This window comes from Cucurbita pepo, chromosome 2 (genome assembly GCF_057944985.1).
Source record: "Cucurbita pepo subsp. pepo isolate OVF chromosome 2, ASM5794498v1, whole genome shotgun sequence".
Lineage (NCBI taxonomy): Eukaryota > Viridiplantae > Streptophyta > Magnoliopsida > Cucurbitales > Cucurbitaceae > Cucurbita > Cucurbita pepo.
Window position 1 is genome coordinate 15179238 of NC_141799.1, and position 20056 is coordinate 15199293.

At 38.2% G+C, this 20056-nt stretch overlaps 4 protein-coding genes and 1 pseudogene across 8 annotated transcripts; 3 read left to right on the plus strand and 2 right to left on the minus strand.

The window, feature by feature from the left end:
• Positions 1–1273: 1273 nt before the first annotated feature.
• AGL15 (AGAMOUS-like 15) lies at positions 1274–4893 on the plus strand. Of its 5 annotated transcripts, none has more exons than XM_023667790.2 (8): positions 1274–1806; positions 3164–3239; positions 3330–3409; positions 3496–3595; positions 3687–3716; positions 3960–4001; positions 4079–4239; positions 4420–4893. In XM_023667790.2, exons 1-8 carry the CDS (start codon positions 1625–1627, stop codon positions 4505–4507), a joined length of 759 nt encoding a protein of 252 aa, XP_023523558.1. In that variant the 5' UTR covers positions 1274–1624; the 3' UTR covers positions 4508–4893. The 5 variants fall into 5 exon arrangements, with proteins under 5 accessions (XP_023523558.1, XP_023523556.1, XP_023523555.1 ...); XM_023667788.2 differs by having other exon boundaries at positions 1276–1806; positions 3681–3716; XM_023667787.2 differs by having other exon boundaries at positions 1277–1806; positions 3687–3722.
• On the minus strand, positions 4861–6141 carry LOC147793743 (protein BPS1, chloroplastic-like; annotated as a pseudogene).
• A 1582-nt stretch (positions 6142–7723) lies between these two features.
• LOC111789032 (large ribosomal subunit protein uL1c) lies at positions 7724–10829 on the plus strand. Its single transcript, XM_023669647.2, has 7 exons — positions 7724–8185; positions 8423–8602; positions 8694–8748; positions 9477–9604; positions 9899–9982; positions 10091–10216; positions 10309–10829. Exons 1-7 carry the CDS (start codon positions 7823–7825, stop codon positions 10444–10446), a joined length of 1074 nt encoding a protein of 357 aa, XP_023525415.1. The 5' UTR covers positions 7724–7822; the 3' UTR covers positions 10447–10829.
• Positions 10830–11771: 942 nt separating this feature from the next.
• Positions 11772–16563, minus strand: LOC111788737 (uncharacterized). Its single transcript, XM_023669202.2, has 6 exons — positions 16428–16563; positions 14049–14538; positions 13566–13643; positions 12704–12803; positions 12351–12493; positions 11772–12265 (listed from the first exon to the last, which is right to left on the minus strand). Exons 2-6 carry the CDS (start codon positions 14379–14381, stop codon positions 12056–12058), a joined length of 864 nt encoding a protein of 287 aa, XP_023524970.2. The 5' UTR covers positions 14382–14538; positions 16428–16563; the 3' UTR covers positions 11772–12055.
• Positions 16488–19553, plus strand: LOC111788503 (receptor-like protein EIX2). Its single transcript, XM_023668839.2, has one exon. It carries the CDS (start codon positions 16488–16490, stop codon positions 19539–19541), a length of 3054 nt encoding a protein of 1017 aa, XP_023524607.2. The 3' UTR covers positions 19542–19553.
• The last annotated feature ends 503 nt before the right edge of the window (positions 19554–20056 follow it).

Genomic DNA, 20056 nt, shown 5'->3' on the forward strand with positions numbered 1-20056 from the left:
ATCTACCGAATCCTAAATACTCACTTGTCATTCAATCCATGGCTAAATATTAAAATAATATCATTTATTAATTAATACTAAATAACTTCATTTATATAATTTCACTCATAAAAAAATTAAAATTAATAATTGTATTATCAATTTACACATAATTCTATCAATTAATTTTAATTTCATAAATGAAACAATTTAAGTTCAAAAAAAAAAAATTAAACTATTTATAGAAAATTATCTATTATTTGGAATATAATTCTTAAATTAAATTTTTAATTGATAGAAAATATTATATTTTAACTATTTAAATTGAAACAATCCCTTATTTTAGGGTTTACCCTATATTTTCTATAAATTTAAGATTTGTTTGTCTCGTGTGATGCAATGAACCAAAAATGCATATAATGGATAAGGATGAAAAATATTTTAAAAAATCATTTACCGTGCACCACTAACATTTTTTTTAATAAATTAAAAAAAAGCAACCAATCGTCAAATTGCAATTAACATAGTATACCCGAATTGGTTAACGTAAAGGGAGAATATAAGTAAATCATACGTTGAATTAATAACCTACCATAAAAACGACACCACACCCGATCATAGTTAAGAAAATAAAACGTCTATTATCCGATTCGTAGGTTCAGTCTCCATGTTTTTTTCGGTCAACAATACGGGAGGACCTCTAACATATTGGTCGAGAGTGTATATTTTATAGTAGTTGAGTTAGCGAATCTTTAGTGTTGGACCTACAAGAATATTTTTGGTAAAAAACTCAGATACTCGTGTAGATATCATTTCTATTTATTGTATATCATGTCGGCGTCATTTAAAAAACGGGAGTCGATCAAGGTTTAAAAAAATAAGGGATTGGTATGATATACTCGGGGTAATGGATATCTTATCTATTGAACTATGTACGGGTGGGAGAAAATCCAAAACCAGAAACCAGGGAAATATGTGGAATAGGCAGCAGCCAGGCAGGGCTATATTTGGCAAGAGGTATACTAAATGGAGAGACCATTAAATTGCCATATAGAGCATTGAAGTAATCAGTGGAAAGAGGAGAGAGAGAGGAAGAAGAGGAGCTGTCGTATCTGAGATGCCAAAAGAACAGAGGACTGATGATGAAGAAAAACAAGAAAAAGAGAGAAGAGAGGAGAAGATTTGAATCAAAGGGATAAAAAATGTAAAAAGAAGGAGAGAGAAAGAAGAAAGAGAAAGGTGGGTCCCTTTAAAAGAGACCTATAAACACCGAAAACACTCTAAATGTGGCAAAAGGAGTCATGCATAACTCTATATAGTATACAGAGCCATGCAAGGTTGCCGTTTCCAGCCCCTTCTGCCATTTGGGGTAAAACGCTCTCTCACGCTCCTTTATCTTCTCTTCTCTAAATTTGGTAATCTTTTACCCTCTTTCCCAAGTTTATCACAGGCCCCAAAATGGGCAAATATTGAACCTGTAAAAGGGGGAAACAAAAGGGGTTCTCTCTGTTTACAAAATCACGAGATTACGAGAAGGGTTTTTCGTTTCTTGGGGGATTTTGAGGGATTTTGAGGGATTTCGACTCGAACTTGCAATTTTGGGGGTTTTGATCATCTGGGTGTCTCGGATTTGGGGTATTTTCAAATGGGTCGAGGGAAGATTGAAATCAAACGGATTGAGAATGCTAATAGCAGGCAAGTTACATTCTCAAAGCGACGAGCTGGGTTGCTTAAGAAGGCTCAGGAGCTTGCTATTCTTTGTGATGCTGAAGTTGCTGTTATTATCTTCTCTAATACTGGCAAGCTTTTTGAGTTTTCCAGCTCTGGGTTTGTGTTCTTCTTCACTCTCTAATACTTCTTCTTCTTGTTTTGCATATTGCTTTGCTTTGCATGTTGAATGGTTGTCTATGTTCTTGAGATTATTAGAGAACTTGAGCTGAATCTTGTGGGATTTTGGTGTTTTTGTTTGTGCATTGCATGTTCTTTTAGAAGCCTTGTTTATACTCTTCTTCATTGCTAAGTTTTTTGTTCATGTTTTGGATAGTTATGATCTTGAGGGCGCCTTTTTTGGGTGTTTGTACTGTTCTTGACTCGTTTACAATCTTCATTTTAATGTTCTTTCTTCACCTTGTCGGACATGTCTGTCTCTTATGCTTGTCTGATACTGTTTTGAATCATAATTCCAGCTTCTAAATGCTTCAAGTTTTTCGTTGAATCATAGTTTTTGAAGATTCTATAGGCTTATGTCTTAAAATATTTGATCATGCATACACTTGGAAGGCTTGTTTGAAGGATGTTTTGATTGTTAGACATGTCTTTTGGGGCAAGGACTAGATGTGGTTTTCATGGTCTGGTTTGAATGAACTTGGTCTGAATCTGCTGACTTGTTGTAAATTTTTTGAATTGACTTGGGTTCTTGATCTTCCTCTTGTCCTCTGTTCTTTTTTGTTCTTTTTTGGTGCTCAACTCTGTTTTGTTCATGTTCTTTTTTGGTGTTTATGAGTCAACCAACAATATTACTCGATATATTTATCGTCCGGTGAAGTTTATCATGTATGTCTTCAAAATCATCGTGTCGCTGATGTATGTTCACTGTTAGTTGATATTGTCCTCTTTAGGCTTTCCTTCTGGGCTTTCCCTTAAGGTTTTAAAACGCGTCTACTAGGGAGAGGTTTCCACATCCTTATAAGGAATACTTCGTTCTCCTCTACAACTGATGTGGGATCTCACAATCTACTTGCATGGGGGCCTAGCGCCCCCGCTGGCACACCATCCGGTGTCTGGCTCTGATACCATTTGTTAGAGCTCAAACTCACCGCTAACAAATATTGCTCTCTTTGTGCTTTCCCTTCTGGGTTTCCCCTTAAGGTTTTTAAAACATATCTGCTAGGAAGAGGTTTCCACACCCTTATAAAGAATATTTCGTTTTCCTACCCAACCTATGTGGGATCTCACAATCCACCCCCTTCAGGGCCCAGCGTCCTCGCCCTTATGTTTCTTTTCGAAGTAACTAAACCTAATTGAGGTGTTTTTTTGGAGATAAACTAAGACGTGAAATGACAAGTTCTGACTGTAAATCGTCGTTTTAGCTCTCATTATTATAAGTTTGAACAGGGAGAAGTGAGATAAAGAACCTCCAATATGATGAAGCCTAATCCAATCTATTTTATCATTCTTTGGGCAGCATGAAACATACTCTTTCAAGATACAACAGATGTATAGAATCTTCAGAGACTCCGATAGACGGACACAAGGCTGAGGTACGGAGTGACGATTTTGGGTTCAAACTGCCTGGTTGTTCATTTTTTTCGAATGTTCTCGGGCAATACATTGCATGTTTCTCCTAACAGTATCTTCATCTCCAGAAGCAAGAGCATGAGGAGGTAGACAATCTACGAGATGAAATAACGACTCTGCAAATGAAACAATTGTATACCATCTATCTTCTCTCGACCCGTGATTTCTAAAGCTAAGATACATATTTTTATACGTAGATTTTGTCGTTTGGCTTCGTAGGCAGCTACTGGGAAAGGATCTAACTGGCTTGGGCTTCAAGGAATTGCAAAACCTAGAGCAACAACTAAATGAAGGGCTCTTACTGGTGAAAGAGAAGAAGGTTTGGGCTTAGTGATTCTCTGTAACATGAAGTTTTTAAAACATAATTCAGCTTTCAAGCTCTGATAATCCTTCTATTTCTTTAGGAACAGTTACTGATGGAACAACTAGAGCAATCAAGGGTACAGGTGACTTAATATACTTTGTGCCTTTATTATACAAGGGATGGCCTTAAATTCTTCATGTTTAAGCGAGTTTGGGATAGGTTCGTCCTTGAAAAATGGAACCTCAGAGACAGAACTTCGATCTTCGATCGATAACATATTAAGCCATAGAGATGACAAATGTTTTTGAACGTAGTTTGTCGTTTTGATTCGTGATAACACCTTAAAACATGATAATTCAAGTTCATATTTTTGTTTCAGGAACAACGAGCAATGCTAGAAAACGAAACTCTGCGGAGACAGGCGAGTTATCATTGATATAAACTTAAAAATATCCAAGATATGAGTTCTTATGATTTTGAACTTACAATTCATTGTAGGTCAGCGAGCTTCGATGTCTGTTTCCTCCAGTCGACTGTCCGCTTCCTGCTTATCTTGAATACTGCTCCCTAGAGAAGAAAAAGGTAGGCATTAGAATCCCCGATGTCGCCTGCAACTCCGAAATAGAAAGAGGAGATTCCGACACCACCTTGCACTTGGGGTAATAATGGCTTGCTTTTTAACTGAGATATGAAATTCTTATAAACATCGTAAGCATACGAACATCAGTCGAAATTCTCTCTGTTCTTAGCAGGAAACGACACGAACTCTGCGTTCGTGATCTTCCATTGTTCTATATATTATTGCTTATGTTTCTAAACTTACCCTCCCTGTTGGCCAGGCTACCATCACATGTCTATTGCAAGAGAAAGGAGGCTGAAAGAGATACTCATTCAAACGATTCAGGGAGTCAAATGGGCCTACTCTGATACCTCTCATCATTCATTCTGATTAATTAGATATCTGCATTCTGATTAATTAGGTGACTGCACCGACGCTGGGACGACAAACCGAACCGGAATAATCAGCCCGATCTCCACCTTCAGAAACTGCAAATATTCATTAGGTGACCTCTAAAACCATTGAAACAGAGAGAATTAGAAATCCCCAGTTAGGAGATTAGTCAATGGAAAATGACATTGTTGTACTTGTAGCTAGTTTCATTAGATTTTCGAATACATTTCTTAAGAACTATGCAATCAAACTCTTTACAGAAGGAATATCAGCAGCTATTCTTTCTGGGTTGTTATTTCTTAGCTCATCTGTAATCTTTGATATCAAATTTGGAATATCAATCTATTCAATGTGTATTGAATCCTGTGTTCTTGCAGTTCTTACACAAGTTTATACATGAAAAAAAGTAGAAACAATCCAACCATGGCTCTATTGATATGTTCGTCTCAGGGAATCAAGCAGTTTGGTTCTCTCTTCCAAAACATCAGAGAAGAGAGAATCAACTTCCTTCTTGAAATCATCTGTCTCCTTCTCAAGAACCGCTAATTTCTTCTGCAAATCCTCAGCGGCTTCGCGGCTGCTTTTCCGATCCGCCATGGAAGCAGCTAGAAGCTCAACTGCATCATTCACCTCTTGAACTTCCTTCAACCTCGCGCCAGATTCACAAATTGCTTTATGAACAGTAAAATCCAATCGATCCAAAGCAGAAACCCCTAATTTCCCTGTTGATCTTCTCATCTCCATGAATACTTCAACTTCTCCGCTCAATCCAGAAATAACAAGCCCGCAAACCCATGAACCAATCTGTTTCATAATCGTCAAAGCACGATTAACCACGGATTCTTTCTCTGAATTCTTGACTTCCACAGAAATCTCTCCGATTTCTCCTTTGATCGAGCTGTTCTTGAAACTGCTTGTTCCTATAGGCTTCAAACGATCGATTGCAGAAGAAGGAGAAGGTTCCACTAAGCTTAACGCATGAGAAAGCCTTAACCGAGCTTGACTCAGATCGGCTATACACGAGCTAATCGAATTCAAAAGCTCAAGTAATCTCAAGGTGTATTGAAAAAACCCCTCCCCTGAAGAAGCCTCGTGTTTGCGAACTGGATAGTCAATTTCTGCGATCAACTTGGCAAAAGCTCTGTGTTGAATACGAAGCAGTTGAAAACACCGATTGATCCATGGAAATGAGAGGATTTCGGATGTGGATTTGTTCGAATCAAACCCCAAATCGTTCAAGGAAATCGAGATTGCAGAGAGAAATCCCTGAATCGCCGACGATAACGCCGCTTCCGATTCATGATGGCGGTGGTGGTGATGATCTTCCAGTTTGGAGAATAATCTGCCAATTGATGAACAGAAATGAGCATCAAACGATCAAGAACAGAACTCCGCGATTGAATTGATCAGCGAGGGAAGAACTTTAAAAGGCGATTTGCCGAAGCAAACTTCGCAGATCAAATCTGGAGGGGCTTGCGATTCTGAATCAACGGTCAAATGGGGTTATCTAAATTAGGAATTCACAGAAATTGAGCAACTGGGCCAGCCCAAGTGGGAACGATCTTGCGTGAGCTTGTGAAGCTGTCACGAGAAAGAAAGCATCAACGGGATATGAACAGAGATTTTTCTGCGATCGGAAGCTTACAATGGAAGATCAAACAACGTGTTCAGTTCAAACAGATCACTACTCAACAACTCACCTCCATAAACGATAAAAGATTCGGTGGATATTAAGGGCACTGAATTTTATGAAATTTCACATAATGGATAGTATTAACTAGCAATTAAAATGATCAAAATTATTACTAAAAAATTAAATAATTAATTTAATAATTGCTTATCCTTTTGAAAAAAAGTATACTTTTTTTTTTTTTTTTTAATTCGCGAATAAAAGTAGCTTTTGAAAGTGATACTAATCCATTCTAAACCGATGTTCAATTTTCTTTTAGCTTTACGAACCTCCGATACACTCATAACATGTAACAGCTCAAGCGGTTGTCTGCTTTGGCATGTTACGTATCACCGTCAGCCTCACAATTTTTATTTCCACACCCTTGTAAGAATGCTTAGTTCTCCTCTCTAATCGAGGTAATATCTCACAATACACACCTTCTGAGTGCCAACGTTCTTACTAGCGCATTGTCTAGTGTCTAGTTCTTATGCCATTTGTAATAACCTTAGTCCACTGCCATTACATATAAGTAATACTTAGTTTCTCTCTCTAAACAACGTGGGATCTCACGTAACGACATCTAAATATAGACTCAAAGAAATACGGTAAAAAAGGAGTATTATCTTTGATGATCAAGGACCGAACAAAATGGATATCAAATGAATCGCAACGAACTAAGTTTAAAAGAAGCTTATTTTAAATATTCAATCCATTTAATTTTATAAAATGTAAGCAAAATGATATCCTAAAATGTCACATAATTTAATTTTATATAATTTTAAGATTTTCTCAATTGGGCCGGCCCACATACCAACCAAGCAACTAGCTAAAAGCCCAGCCCAAAGTCAAGCCCAAATCTCTAGCCCACAAACTTGAAATCTGGCAAATATTTGAATGTAATATTTTATAATTTGGCCATTCTAAAATTACTAAAAATGTAAAAGAAAAAAAAAAGGTTGGCACGACACGACAGCAATCCACGTCACCTTCGAGATATTTAGGCCACACACGTGTATATTCGATTCGATATCCACCACTAGTTGTCGTACACCTGTCTTGTCACAAAATAAACATTTTATTAAATTTAAGAAATTCCAATGCTAAATAAACCAACAATAATGCATTAAAATATATTTTTTAATTGATTTTTATTTACTAAAATTATTAAAGTGATATTGAGAGAAATAGACTTCTATTTGTATTTTTTCCCCTAAAATAAAATAAAATAAAATAATTTAAAGAGGAACCCACTAGAATGTGGACTAAGATTTATATTTCCACCACAATTTATATTTAAATAAAAATTAGGTATTATCCTATTTTTTAAAAATATGTATTATTCTTTATATTTAAAAATTTAAATATAATAAATAAATAAGACAATAAATTTATCTTCAAATAAAATTTTATTTAGACAACAATATAAATAATATTTATTAAGGGGAAAATTGATGACCACAAAATTTGTAGCGATCCAAACAAATGTGTTGTGACCATTTCCACTTCTTATCATCTCCACATTCCATGGATAGAGAGACCCATTTCCAAATCCAAATCAAAATCCGAAGCCTCTGCATGAGGTAGAAGAAGAAGAATCTCCCAGCTTCACTCTCCATCAATGGCGGCCTGCACTTCCACTTCTCCTTCTTCCCTAATGCTCACTTACGCTTCTTCTTCTGTTTACCCTCAAGATCTCGCTTCCTCCATCGTCTCTTTCAATGGGAAATCCCGATTTTCCACCATCAAATCCTTCTCCTCCTGCCATTTCTTATGTAGGCCAAGGAGATCGGCCGATTGGATTTGTCTTAATTTCCAGAGAAGAGCGAGGCACCATGTGATCGTAGCTGCTCTCGCCGCCGAAGCGAATGTCGCTGAAGCGGATACGGAGGCGGAGGAGGGTGTCGCCGTGGGGGGAACGGATGCCGTTGCTGCGCCTAAACCCAAGAAGGGGAAAGCCGCGTTGCCTCTTAAAAGAGATAGGGTATGTTTCAAAATCTTGTAAAACTTTGGTTGTTATGATTGGATTGTGGATTGTGTTGTGTTTTTTGGGTTGTTCTTGTAGGGGCTTGTTTTCGAGCTTAGACATGGAGGTTGTTTTACAATGGTTGTGGAGGATTTTTGAGTGTTTTGATTGGTAGATAGGATGTGAAATGTGAACTAGTTTACATATTTTGTTGTCTTTCCATGTCTGAAATCAACTTGTTGTGTGATATGCCAGAGGAGATCCAAGAGATTCTTGGAGATTCAAAAACTAAGGGAAAACAAAAAAGAGTATGAGATCAAGACAGCAATATCTCTTCTCAAGGAAATGGCTAGCACAAAATTTGTAGAAACAGCAGAAGCCCATTTCCGGCTCAACATTGATCCCAAATACAATGATCAACAGCTAAGAGCAACCGTGAGTTTTTTTTTTGTTTATAAATCTTGATCTCTTTATTGCTAAGGGAAGTTATGAAGAATATGCTTATCATGAGATTATTTTGTTGTAGGTAAATCTGCCTAAAGGAACAGGGCAAACTGTAAGAGTAGCTGTTCTTACTCAAGGTATATACTTTTAATATTTAAGCAGCCCTCTCTTTAATCGATGCACAGCCGGCTATAGTAGTGTTTCTTATGCTATATGTTCGAAAATTCTATCGAAATCCACCCAGTTGAGTCTTTGCTTGTGGCTAAGGCTTTGTTTGAGAGTTGTTGGTGAAACAGTTTTATGATTTCTAGAACAAATTAAGTGTAAACATGTTGTAATAACTCGTCCAAAGTTATTTCGTTCTTTACGTTGATGACTTGGAAGTTTTTGTGCATCTTGATTCCTTTTTCTTGAGTGGTTATGTGAGATTCCACATCGGTTGGAGAGGGGAACGAAACATGGCTTATAAGAGTGTGGAAACTTCTCCTTAGCAGACGTGTTTTAAAAACCTTGAGGGGAAACTCGGAAGGAAAAGTCCAAATAGGACAATATCTGCTAGAGGTGTGCTTGGGCTGTTACAAATGGTATCAGAGCCAGACACGGCGGTGTGCCAGCGAGGACGCTGGGCCCCAAGGGGGTGGATCGTGAGATCCCACGTCGGATGGAGAAGGGAACGAAACATTGCTCATAAGGGTGTGGAAACCTCTCCTAGCAGACACATTTTAAAACTTTGAGGGGAAATCCGGAAGGAAAAGTCAAAATAGGACAATATCTGCTAGCAGTGGGCTTGGACGATTACTGGTTACTTGTTACAAAATATTTACTGTTTAGTGCGCAATTGTAATGAGTTGAATTGAATATACAGGTGAGAAATTCGATGAAGCGAAAAATGCTGGAGCAGATTTGGTTGGTGGGGAGGACTTAATAGAACAGATTAAAGGAGGATTTATGGAGTTTGACAAACTAATTGCTTCCCCAGACATGATGCCTAAGGTATTGCTATTGCTCTAACTAGATTGCTTCAATGATGATCCTAGAGACATGAACACAAACTTAACGTAGTAGCTACCCGGGGTTTATAGATCGATTTTTGGTCACCGATATATTTCCAGAATTTTGTATATCAAAGTTATCTTCTAATGACTGAAGCCAAAACTCTTTAACCATTTTCTAAAACAGATATAGTCTATATATGCAAGGGCATTACCATCGGTGAATGCCGATACCTGCATTACTATATGATGATGTAGTTGATTTTCATAGTTGAGTCTCCTCCGCTCGTTTCAGGTTGCTAGCCTTGGGAAGCTCCTAGGACCACGAGGGCTCATGCCGAATCCAAAAGCCGGTACCGTAGCAACCAATCTGCCTCAGGTATCAATGATTTTTGTTTGGTATCTGCAGTGCATCCAGATTTCCTATATATCCATTAGAAAAGAAATTCAAAACTTTACTTAATCCATCTAGCAACATTGATTTCAGGCAATTGCAGAATTCAAGCAGGGGAAAGTTGAATACAGAGCAGATAAAACTGGGATCGTTCACTTACCATTTGGGAAAGCCGACTTCAGCGAAGAAGACCTTCTCGTAAACTTGCTCGCAGCCATAGTATGTCATTCCCTTCTTATCTCCATAGCTGTTGGTCTCTAAGAACGTGTCTCATTCATTTTGATAAGCCATTTTCTTTGAACTCTTGACAGAAATCAGTAGAAACCAATAAACCGACAGGTGCCAAAGGTGTATACTGGAAAAGCGCACACATATGCTCGTCGATGGGACCTTCAATTCGGTTAAATATAAGGGAGATGCTCGACTTCAAGCTTCCCTCGACAGCTTGACAAATAACAAACCTGTAAATTTCTTCTGTTTGTTGAATCAGCCTATGAGGGATCCACTACAATATAATGATGTCCAAATGTGAGCTGCACTGGAATGAAGATGATGGAAGAAACTGGGATGAATAATGAGAAGATATCAGAAAATTATGATCACAGAAACAAGCATACTGCATGGTCTTCTATACTGACTGAATCTCTCTGTATTAATGGTGTTAAGTTCTTATTGATCTTTGATTAACCTGTTGGGTTTTAGGGAAAAAAATGATGAATGTACTGAAATGTAATGACCAGTTGATGCTCTTTTATTCTGTTCCTGTTTAGGGATTGTCGTCCTTTTTATGAAAACGTGGAATCATTGCTCCTTCTGAGCAATCGTATTCTCATTGTGTTATCTCTGGCTTCGAGCATATTACTTTGAGCAATTTAACTCTAAATGCATCTACTCATTGTTGAATGAGATTCAAGAAGACGACTTATATTTATTAAATATTTTCGAGAATTGAATTTACAAGCAGATATAGTCTTTTTTGGGCTTTTTCTTTCGGACTTTTTCTCAAAGTTTAATAAATGTGTCAATTAGAGAGAAATTTCCACTCTTATAAAAAAATGTTTTGTTCTCCTCTTCAACCGATATGAGATCTCACAATTCACTTCACCCCTTGAGGGTAAGTGTCCTCACTGGCACACCATTTCAACGGGATCTCACAATTCACCCCCTTGAAGATCCAATGTCCTCCCTGGTACAATGTCCGGTGTCTGGCTCTAAACCATTTGTAATAGTCTATATACCCACCACTAGCAGATATTGTCCTCTGTGAGCTTTCCCTTCCGAGCTTCCCCTCAAGATTTTAAAATGCGTTAGACACGTTTCCACACCCTTTCCCTCCAACTCTCCAACCATTGTGAGATCTCACAATCCACCTCCTTGTAGTAATCCATGCCCACCGCTGACAAATATTGTTCTTTTTGAGCTTTCTCTTTCGAGCTTTCCCTCAAAGTTTTAAAACGTGTCAACTAGGAAGAAGTTTCCACACACTTATATAAAATCTTTAGTTCTCATCTCCAACCGATATGAGATCTCACATAAATCATTAGGAAGGAGTTCAAAGTACTGATAATCTATTACCGATCATACACTAGTGAGTGCTGTGGAATCGTCGAGACAGAAGAACAAAAATGGCTTTGTTGAATCAAATCACCTCCATGGTAACCTACACACAAGATTGTTTCTTTGACAAACTTCACTTTGTGATTCAACACAACTACAAAAACACATCTTCTGTTTAGCTGTCAACAAGGAGTTCACTTAACAAATGATTAAATCATGAGTATAATAAGCAGTCTTGTTTATACCTCTGAAAATATATACACATTAGCATTTTACTACAATATAATATACACACTGCAATTATCCCTAAAGGAAACTGCAATATTTTCTGCTACTCGAAATTTTGACAGAAACCAATGAATTCAGCGCTTAAACAGACATTACAGGAAAGAAGAGCAACCAAAACCAAACAAATATATATGGCTCATATAGTAAATTTCATTTAGGGGATTTATGAAGGCAATAATATGCTCTTCCCTGGCATATCTTGACTTTGCATTCCTATTCTGGCCTGTGTAGATTATGGAGGATGTATAAAGAAGCAGATGACAGAAAAATGCAGACCGAATAACTCAGTAGATCAAGACCGGTGGCTATCGTTACCATCTTGCTTCTCTCGAACATTTTTACTAAAAGAATCATCACAATAACATGTCCGACCTTTGTTTTCAACTCATCAAGAGAGCTAATTTTCATCCATTTTGGCCTCTCCTGCAGCCAACACCACCAAAACTATAAACGTCATCCATGAGGGAAAAGAGAAAGTGGTGTAGCCTAAATAATGTCTTTAATTTACCTTCAAGGCAAACATTCCAAACAGTGAGGATCCTTTCAGGGCACGATCAACAGGAGGAAGTTCATCAGGAGACACATTGCTGATAAACAAACCGTATAGACCCATCCCAAAGATTAACATGACGGTTCCAGCAAGATACACATCTGCATGGGGTAATAATTCGTGATCGTTTATGAACTAGAGAAAAGATTCACAGTATTTATGGCCTGTGGGTTCATTTTTTGCAAGTGACAGTGACAATGAAAATTAAAACAAGAGGGAAAGCAAAAAGTCTTGCTTTTAAATGCAGTTAGCAGCTTTAGGCTTCCAGCATAAATAAGAGATATATAGTAGGGAGTATCCGAGGATCCTACCGATAGCTTCAACTAGTCGGAGAACCATTTGTCCCGTATGGATACCTTTGACACAGCTTGACCAGTAAACTTTATATGCATCACAAATATAAACGCAGCCCTTCAGACAAACTGAGAGTAGTCAAACTACACGTAAAATTTTGAACAGTACTAAAAAACATAGAATCTTCCAGACAGAAACAGAGATTATCTTAGATGAAATATTGATCCACATTCACCATAGAAAATGACATTGACATGTTCCAGACAGTAATAATTTCGGTCCCATAAGTGCATGTCACATGTTCATGTTGGGTGTATGTGTGTCTGACCACATTAGAAGGATTACTTATTTACTTTTAATACCTAACATTTTCCAACACTTTGTTTCAGTTACCGACAAAGACGTATGAGGCAAGTGATGGGTCGTATATTGATTGAGCCATCAGGTCTGTGTTAGCATAAATTTCTACATTATGTCACCTTTAATAGCAAGCCATGGTGTAATCATGTTGTAGATCCTTTTTAAAAACTAATTTACTTCCTCTTCAAGATGTTTTTAAGTGGTTATTTGTGTGTTTTCATTGGGATCTCCAAAAAGAAAAACTCAATATTATTAGTGAATAAAGCTATACTATTTATCAATCCTCTTAATATTGGTTTTTCAAAGTTTTTGGATCTTTAACTTTAACATGCATTAAGTAAAAACTCAAGACAATTGTTTAAGAAGCCGGGTCATTACAATTTATCAAAATATATCCAAACATCATGCAAAAGGAATTCAACTGCATAGAGAAGCAATTTTTACTTTCGTATAGCATCCAACAGCTTTTATAGTGATTTCAAGCGAAAATTAGATATAAAAGAGAGCTGGAGAACGTACATTGAGAAAGCACAAGAGTGAACCGGCCAGTGAACCTCCAACAGCAAGCAGTGCCAAGAAACGGAAGTCAAAAATAACCTGCTTAACATCAGGTGAGACAGGCACGTCATTAACCCATTAAAGAACTGAAAGATCAGACTTTAAAAGGAATAGTAATTACAAAAAAGTAATATAATATAAGGAATCAAACTCGAGATTTTTTAAAAATTAAAAATAACATCTGAAATAATCCTAAATGGGTATCCTTTCTGGCACCAGCCCATCCAACTTCTATAGTGCTTGAAATGTGACAACATAAAATTTTCATATGCATCTACTCCACGGCCGAACTCTCAATTATTAATCAGTGTACGAGTTCAGATTCAAAGTGTTTATGTATTTAATTCATAGCCAGCACAAACTTTCAGCTTGGACAGGGGAAGAACATGAAAATCCAATTGAAGAGAGAGAGAGAGAGAGAGAGAGAGAGAGAGAGGCAAGTACCCTCTCAATTGAGGATTCAGCGGATCCCATAAACCTAATAATCGGATGAAACGCACCACCACCACCACCACCACCACCACTAGGGTTAGCATACGCGTAACTGAAATTCGAGTCCGCAGCTCTGGAGGGTTCGACCAAGGGCGTTGAAGTTCCATTGGAGGAACTAACGCCATCACTGGGCGATGATGCTTTCGCTGATTTAGATTCGGAAGACGAAGAGCTCAAAGAAGCACAAGGGTAGGAAAAGCGACGACCCACCGTGGTTGGACAATGAAGGCGGTGGAACCCTAAGGAGACGGCTAATGGCAGCGGGGAGATCGCGGAAAACGCCATTGGAGTGATGGAGAAAGAGAAATGGGGGGCAGGATATTTATTTGGAAGCTCAACAAGTGGGGAATGGAGATATTTTGATTGATCTCCATTCACATCTTCGCACTTGAAATCGACGTTTATGTCTGATTTTAGAGCCAACTGGTTTTACCGCGAAATACTAAAAAAAAATAAAAAAATAACATTAATTAACACCCTTAACAGTTATTCATCAACTATATTCAAACTAATAGGATTTAAAACTCATAGAGAAATAAAATATAACTCCAAAATTTGAATAATAAATATAAATTTTGAGATAAGAGAGAAGATATTAAAAAAAATTAAAAACAATATCATCTTCGACAGCTTGGTCAATCCATAATAAAATAGATAAATTAAAAATATAGTTTCTTAAACTACGCCTGTTGTCTTCCTCCCTTGTCTGTCTTATTCATGAAAGTCAAAATTTACAGTGTTAGACGAACACGACTCTCCACAATGGTATGATATTGTCCACTTTGAGCATAAGCTCTCATGGCTTTGCTTTGGGCTTCCCCAAAAGGCCTCATACCAATGGAGTTAGCATTCCTCACTTATAAACCCATGATCATTCCCTAAATTAGTCGATGTGGGACTTCCATCATCCAACACCTCCCCTCGAACAAAGTGCGCCTCCCCTTAATCGAGGCTCGACTCCTTTGGAGTCTTAGTCATTTTTGACTGCCTTCGAGGAGGGGCTTGACTCCTTTTCTTTAGGAGTTCTTTGTTCGATATTTGAGGATTTGAGGATTTACCAATTTATTGGCACGACTAAGTTTAGGGCATGGCTCTGATACCATGTTAGACGAACACGACTCTCCACAATGGTATGATATTGTCCACTTTGAGCATAAGCTCTCATGGCTTTGCTTTGGGCTTCCCCAAAAGGCCTCATACCAATGGAGTTAGCATTCCTCACTTATAAACCCATGATGCCCCAGCAGCATGCATTTTGTCTGGAATTGCACTTTCTCAAGCCTTTGAAGTTTTTACTCGGTCTATCAAGTTTCAGAAGCCCGGAGAGGCACTGGATACACAAGAAGTGGGAGATACCGTCTCTGATGGTGTTGTAGCACAACATGATGTGGTGAAGCCTGAAAAAAGTGAAGATACAATTAAAGAACGACCCTCAAAAAAGAATAGAAAGAAGGAAAAGGAGCCAGTTGAAAAGCCTTCACTCAAGTCCCAAATTCGTAAAAGGCTGCTAGTTTTACCCTTTGCGACATCAATTATTGCTCTTTTCTTACTTATTTTGCTGGGTGCCTTTTATGTGGTTCATTGTGTCTGGGCAGCTGCAGAAGCTTATTCAGCCCCTTCTATTGTTTTAACTTCTCACTCCCGTGATGGTCTCCATGTTTTTGATGACTTTAGAGAAGCTTATGCATGGTTAAGCCACAACACTGAGGTTGATGATAAAGTTGCATCATGGTGGGACTATGGCTATCAAACTACTGCTATGGCTAATCGTACTGTCATTGTTGACAACAATACCTGGAACAATACCCATATTGCAACTGTTGGTACTGCTATGTCTTCTCCTGAAAAGGCAGCCTGGGAAATTTTCAACTCCCTAGATGTAAAATATGTTCTTGTTGTCTTTGGAGGTCTTGTTGGTTATCCAAGTGATGATATCAATAAGTTCTTGTGGATGGTTCGTATAGGAGGTGGTGTATTTCCTCATATCAAGGAACCAGATTACCTAAATTAGTCGATGTGGGACTTCCATCATCCAACATACAGGAAAATGTTCTATCAACGAGCAAGTGCCCATAGTCATGCCTGAATACGATCAATCGTTGACTCATTTTAAATGAGTCGAACAGTTTGAGTAACTTCAAAACCTAAGCTTTCTTGTTCCACAATTTTTATTAAAATATGTTTGTCTCATTCTATATTCTAAAACTTCTACATAGATTTGACCTTACATAAAGAATTAAATCACAGACAAAGAACACAAATGGAATTCTGATAATCAAGAACAATCTTAGCCAAATTGGTTGCAAAGAGAAGAGATCATATTAAAATTACCTTGTGGGGAAGCACGTTCGATATCTCCTTCGGCCTCGCAACAGAGAGAGAGTTGTGTCAATGTCGACGAGCCCAGTTCTTCAATTAGCTATTCTAGTTCTTTTCTGTAATGTTCATGTAAAGTCTCTAAGGTGTTCTGATTCCGATCGAGAAGCTTTGATTGCCTTAAAAAGTGGCCTCAACGATCCTGAGAATCGACTCGCGTCGTGGAAAGGGATGGACTGTTGCCAATGGAGAGGGGTGGGGTGTAACAATGGAACTGGAGCTGTTACTGTGATTGATCTTCATAACCCACATCCCTTAGGGGAGCAAGGATTCTGGAATCTTAGTGGAGAGATAAGTCCATCGCTCACAAAACTAAGGTCTTTGAGATATTTGGATTTGAGTTTTAACACATTCAATGATATTCCAGTTCCTGAATTCTTCGGCTCTTTGAAGAAGTTGCAGTATTTGAACCTATCAAATGCTGGCTTTGGTGGTTTACTTCCTCCCAGTTTGGGTAACATTTCTAGCTTGCAATATCTTGATATGGAGAATTTGGGTTTAGTTCTTGATAATCTTGAATGGGTAGCTGGGCTTGTGTCCTTGAAGTATCTTGCAATGGATAACATGGATCTTTCCACAGTGAAACCAGACTGGTTTAAGATATTGAGCAGGCTTAAATTCTTAACTGAGTTGCATATGAGTGATTGTGGCTTATCTGGAGCCATTTCATCTCCCTTGACCGTCAACTTCACTTCTCTCTCTGTTGTTGATTTAACTGGAAACAATATCAATTCTCAGATACCCACTTGGCTTATGAATGTTAGTAGCCTGACATCACTCAGTATGAGTGATTGTAATTTGTACGGTAGAATTCCCCTCGGCCTCGGTGATCTACCCAGTCTACGCTCGTTGGATCTTTCTGGGAACGGAAATCTCTCGGCGAGCTGCTCTCAGTTATTTCGAAGAGGATGGAGTAGGGTGGAAGTTCTTATACTAGCTGAGAATAAGATTCATGGAAAGCTTCCATCCTCCATTGGAAATGTGAGTTCTCTTGCTTATTTTGATCTTTTAGGGAATAACGTCGAAGGAGGGATTCCGAGCACCATCGGAAGGCTTTGCAACCTGAACTTTTTCCGATTATCGGGTAATAATTTGAACGGGACGTTACCTGAATTTCTTGAAGGAACTGAAAACTGCAATCCAGCTCGTCCACTCTTTAGCCTGGAGCATCTAGATCTGTCCAACAACAAATTGGTGGGTGAATTGCCGGAGTGGTTAGGCCAACTTGAAAATCTTAATGAACTAAGTTTGGGTTATAACTCACTTCAAGGTCCCATTGTTGATTTCAGATCACTTGAAAAGTTGTCTTCATTGGGGCTGCAAGGAAATAAGCTGAATGGGACTCTCCCTGAGAGTATAGGGCAGCTTTCTGAGCTGTCTCTTTTAGATGTTTCTAGCAATCAATTCACAGGGACAGTCTCAGAAGCACATTTTTCAAAGCTAAACAAACTGAAAATCTTACATTTATCTTCGAATTCTTTGAGATTGAACGTTAGTTCCAATTGGGTTCCTCCATTCCAAGTCAGAAATCTTGACATGGGTTCGTGTTACTTGGGTTCTCCATTTCCAGTTTGGCTCAAATCACAAAATGCGGTGCTGTTCATGGATTTCTCAAATGCCAGCATCTCAGGTCCCATTCCCAACTGGTTTTGGAAAATCTCAGCAAATCTAGCTCTTTTAAACGTTTCTTACAACCGGTTAGAGGGACGACTACCGAACCCGCTGAAAATAGCTCCCTTTGCAGATGTTGATTTCAGCTCCAATCTCTTTGAAGGACCTATTCCTCTTCCAAGCTTTGAGATTGTTTCACTCGAACTTTCAAATAACATATTCTCGGGTTCAATACCAAAGAATATAGGTGAGGCAATGCCGAACCTGGTCTTTCTGTCTCTGGCTAATAATCAAATAACAGGTGAAATTCCAGATACTGTAGGGGAAATGCAGATTCTTCAGGTCATTAATCTATCAGGGAATAACTTGACTGGTAAAATTCCTTCAACTATTGGGAATTGTTCGTTGTTGAAGGCAATCGACCTCGCGAACAACTATTTAGTAGGTCCAATTCCAGACTCTTTGGGTCAGTTAAATCAGCTTCAGACTCTACATTTAAGTGAAAACAGGCTCACTGGAAAGCTCCCACCATCTTTCCAAAATCTCTCCAATCTGGAAACTCTGAATCTTGGGAATAATGGTCTTGTGGGTAGTATTCCTCCTTGGATTGGAACTAGTTTTCCAAATCTGAGAATCCTCACCTTGAGGTCAAATGCATTTTCCGGAGCGATTCCTGCACTCACAAATCTTGGCTCGTTGCAAGTCTTGGACCTGGCACAAAACAAGTTGAATGGTTCCATTTCAATTGGTTTCAGCAGTCTCAAAGCTATGTTTCAACGCCAGACAACAAACCAATATCTACTTTACGGGAAGTACAGGAGCATTTACTACGAAGAAAACTACATCTTGAACACAAAAGGCAACTTATTGAGGTACACTAAGACCCTTTCCCTTGTAATAAGCATTGATCTCTCTGGGAACGAACTGTATGGAGTTTTACCTCAAGATATAACTGAGTTAGCCGGGCTTATTGCCTTGAACTTGTCTCAAAATCATATCAGTGGCCAGATTCCAGAGAACATTTCAAACCTGATAGAATTATCATATCTTGATCTCTCAAACAACAGGTTCTCAGGTCCCATTCCTCCTAGCTTGACTAAATTAATATGGTTGAGTGATTTGAATCTCTCGAACAATAACTTGACAGGAAAGATTCCTGTTGGATATCAGTTTCAAACCTTTTCTGCTTCATCTTTTGCTGGAAATCCTGGTCTCTGTGGAGAACCCCTTTCTGTAACATGTCAAGACACTAAAAGTACAGATGGAGGGAGAGATGAAGATGAAGACGAAGACGAAGAAAACAATGAAGTCATTGGTCAATGGTTTTACCTGAGTCTTGGGGTTGGATTTGCAGCTGGGATTCTAGTTCCTTCCTGCATTTTTGCAGCTAAAAGATCGTGGTCGAATGCTTACTTCCAGTTGCTTGATAAAGTTGTGGGTAAGGTTTCTCCATCTTGACGTAAAAGAACAATAGATTATTAATGTAGAAATAAAGAAACTATAACTTTCCTTCTCCTTCGGTGTTCATTTTCTTGTTTCAAAGTTCTTTATCACGTCATGTAGTGATTTACTACAATGGATGTAATACTGTTATTCTAAGTTACATAAGAACCTGCCTTTCTGTATATACATATATGCACTCGCGTTATATAGACTTTTCTCATCTAATCAAATAGGAAACTACACATGTATCCTTTCAGTGTGAAGAACATTGCCTTCTCATGCATGTCACTTTACCCACCTTCAACATTTGTATGGGGACTTTGTTAGGAATCACGACTCTCCACAATTGTATGATATTGTCCACTTTAAGCATAAACTCTCATGGCTTTGCTTTGGATTTTCCTAAAAGGCCTAACATCAATGGAGATAGTATTCCTCACTTAAAAATCCATGGTCTTCCACTAAATTAGTCAATGTGGGACTTTCTCCCAACAATCTTCAACAGGCTTTGGGTTACTGGACCTTTTGTA

Coding starts and splice junctions, on each gene's coding strand:
- AGL15 (XM_023667786.2), top strand. CDS start 1,625: ATGGGTCGAGGGAAGATTGAAATCAAACGGATTGAGAATGCTAATAGC. Junction 3,410..3,495: donor ACTCTGCAAATGAAACAATT/GTATACCATCTA, acceptor TTGGCTTCGTAG/GCAGCTACTGGGAAAGGATC. Junction 3,596..3,680: donor TACTGGTGAAAGAGAAGAAG/GTTTGGGCTTAG, acceptor CTATTTCTTTAG/GAACAGTTACTGATGGAACA.
- LOC111789032 (XM_023669647.2), top strand. CDS start 7,823: ATGGCGGCCTGCACTTCCACTTCTCCTTCTTCCCTAATGCTCACTTAC. Junction 8,186..8,422: donor TGCCTCTTAAAAGAGATAGG/GTATGTTTCAAA, acceptor GTGATATGCCAG/AGGAGATCCAAGAGATTCTT. Junction 8,603..8,693: donor ATCAACAGCTAAGAGCAACC/GTGAGTTTTTTT, acceptor ATTTTGTTGTAG/GTAAATCTGCCTAAAGGAAC.
- LOC111788737 (XM_023669202.2), bottom strand. CDS start 14,381: ATGGCGTTTTCCGCGATCTCCCCGCTGCCATTAGCCGTCTCCTTAGGG. Junction 13,644..14,048: donor CTGAATCCTCAATTGAGAGG/GTACTTGCCTCT, acceptor GATGTTAAGCAG/GTTATTTTTGACTTCCGTTT. Junction 12,494..12,703: donor CCGACTAGTTGAAGCTATCG/GTAGGATCCTCG, acceptor TACCCCATGCAG/ATGTGTATCTTGCTGGAACC.
- LOC111788503 (XM_023668839.2), top strand. CDS start 16,488: ATGTCGACGAGCCCAGTTCTTCAATTAGCTATTCTAGTTCTTTTCTGT.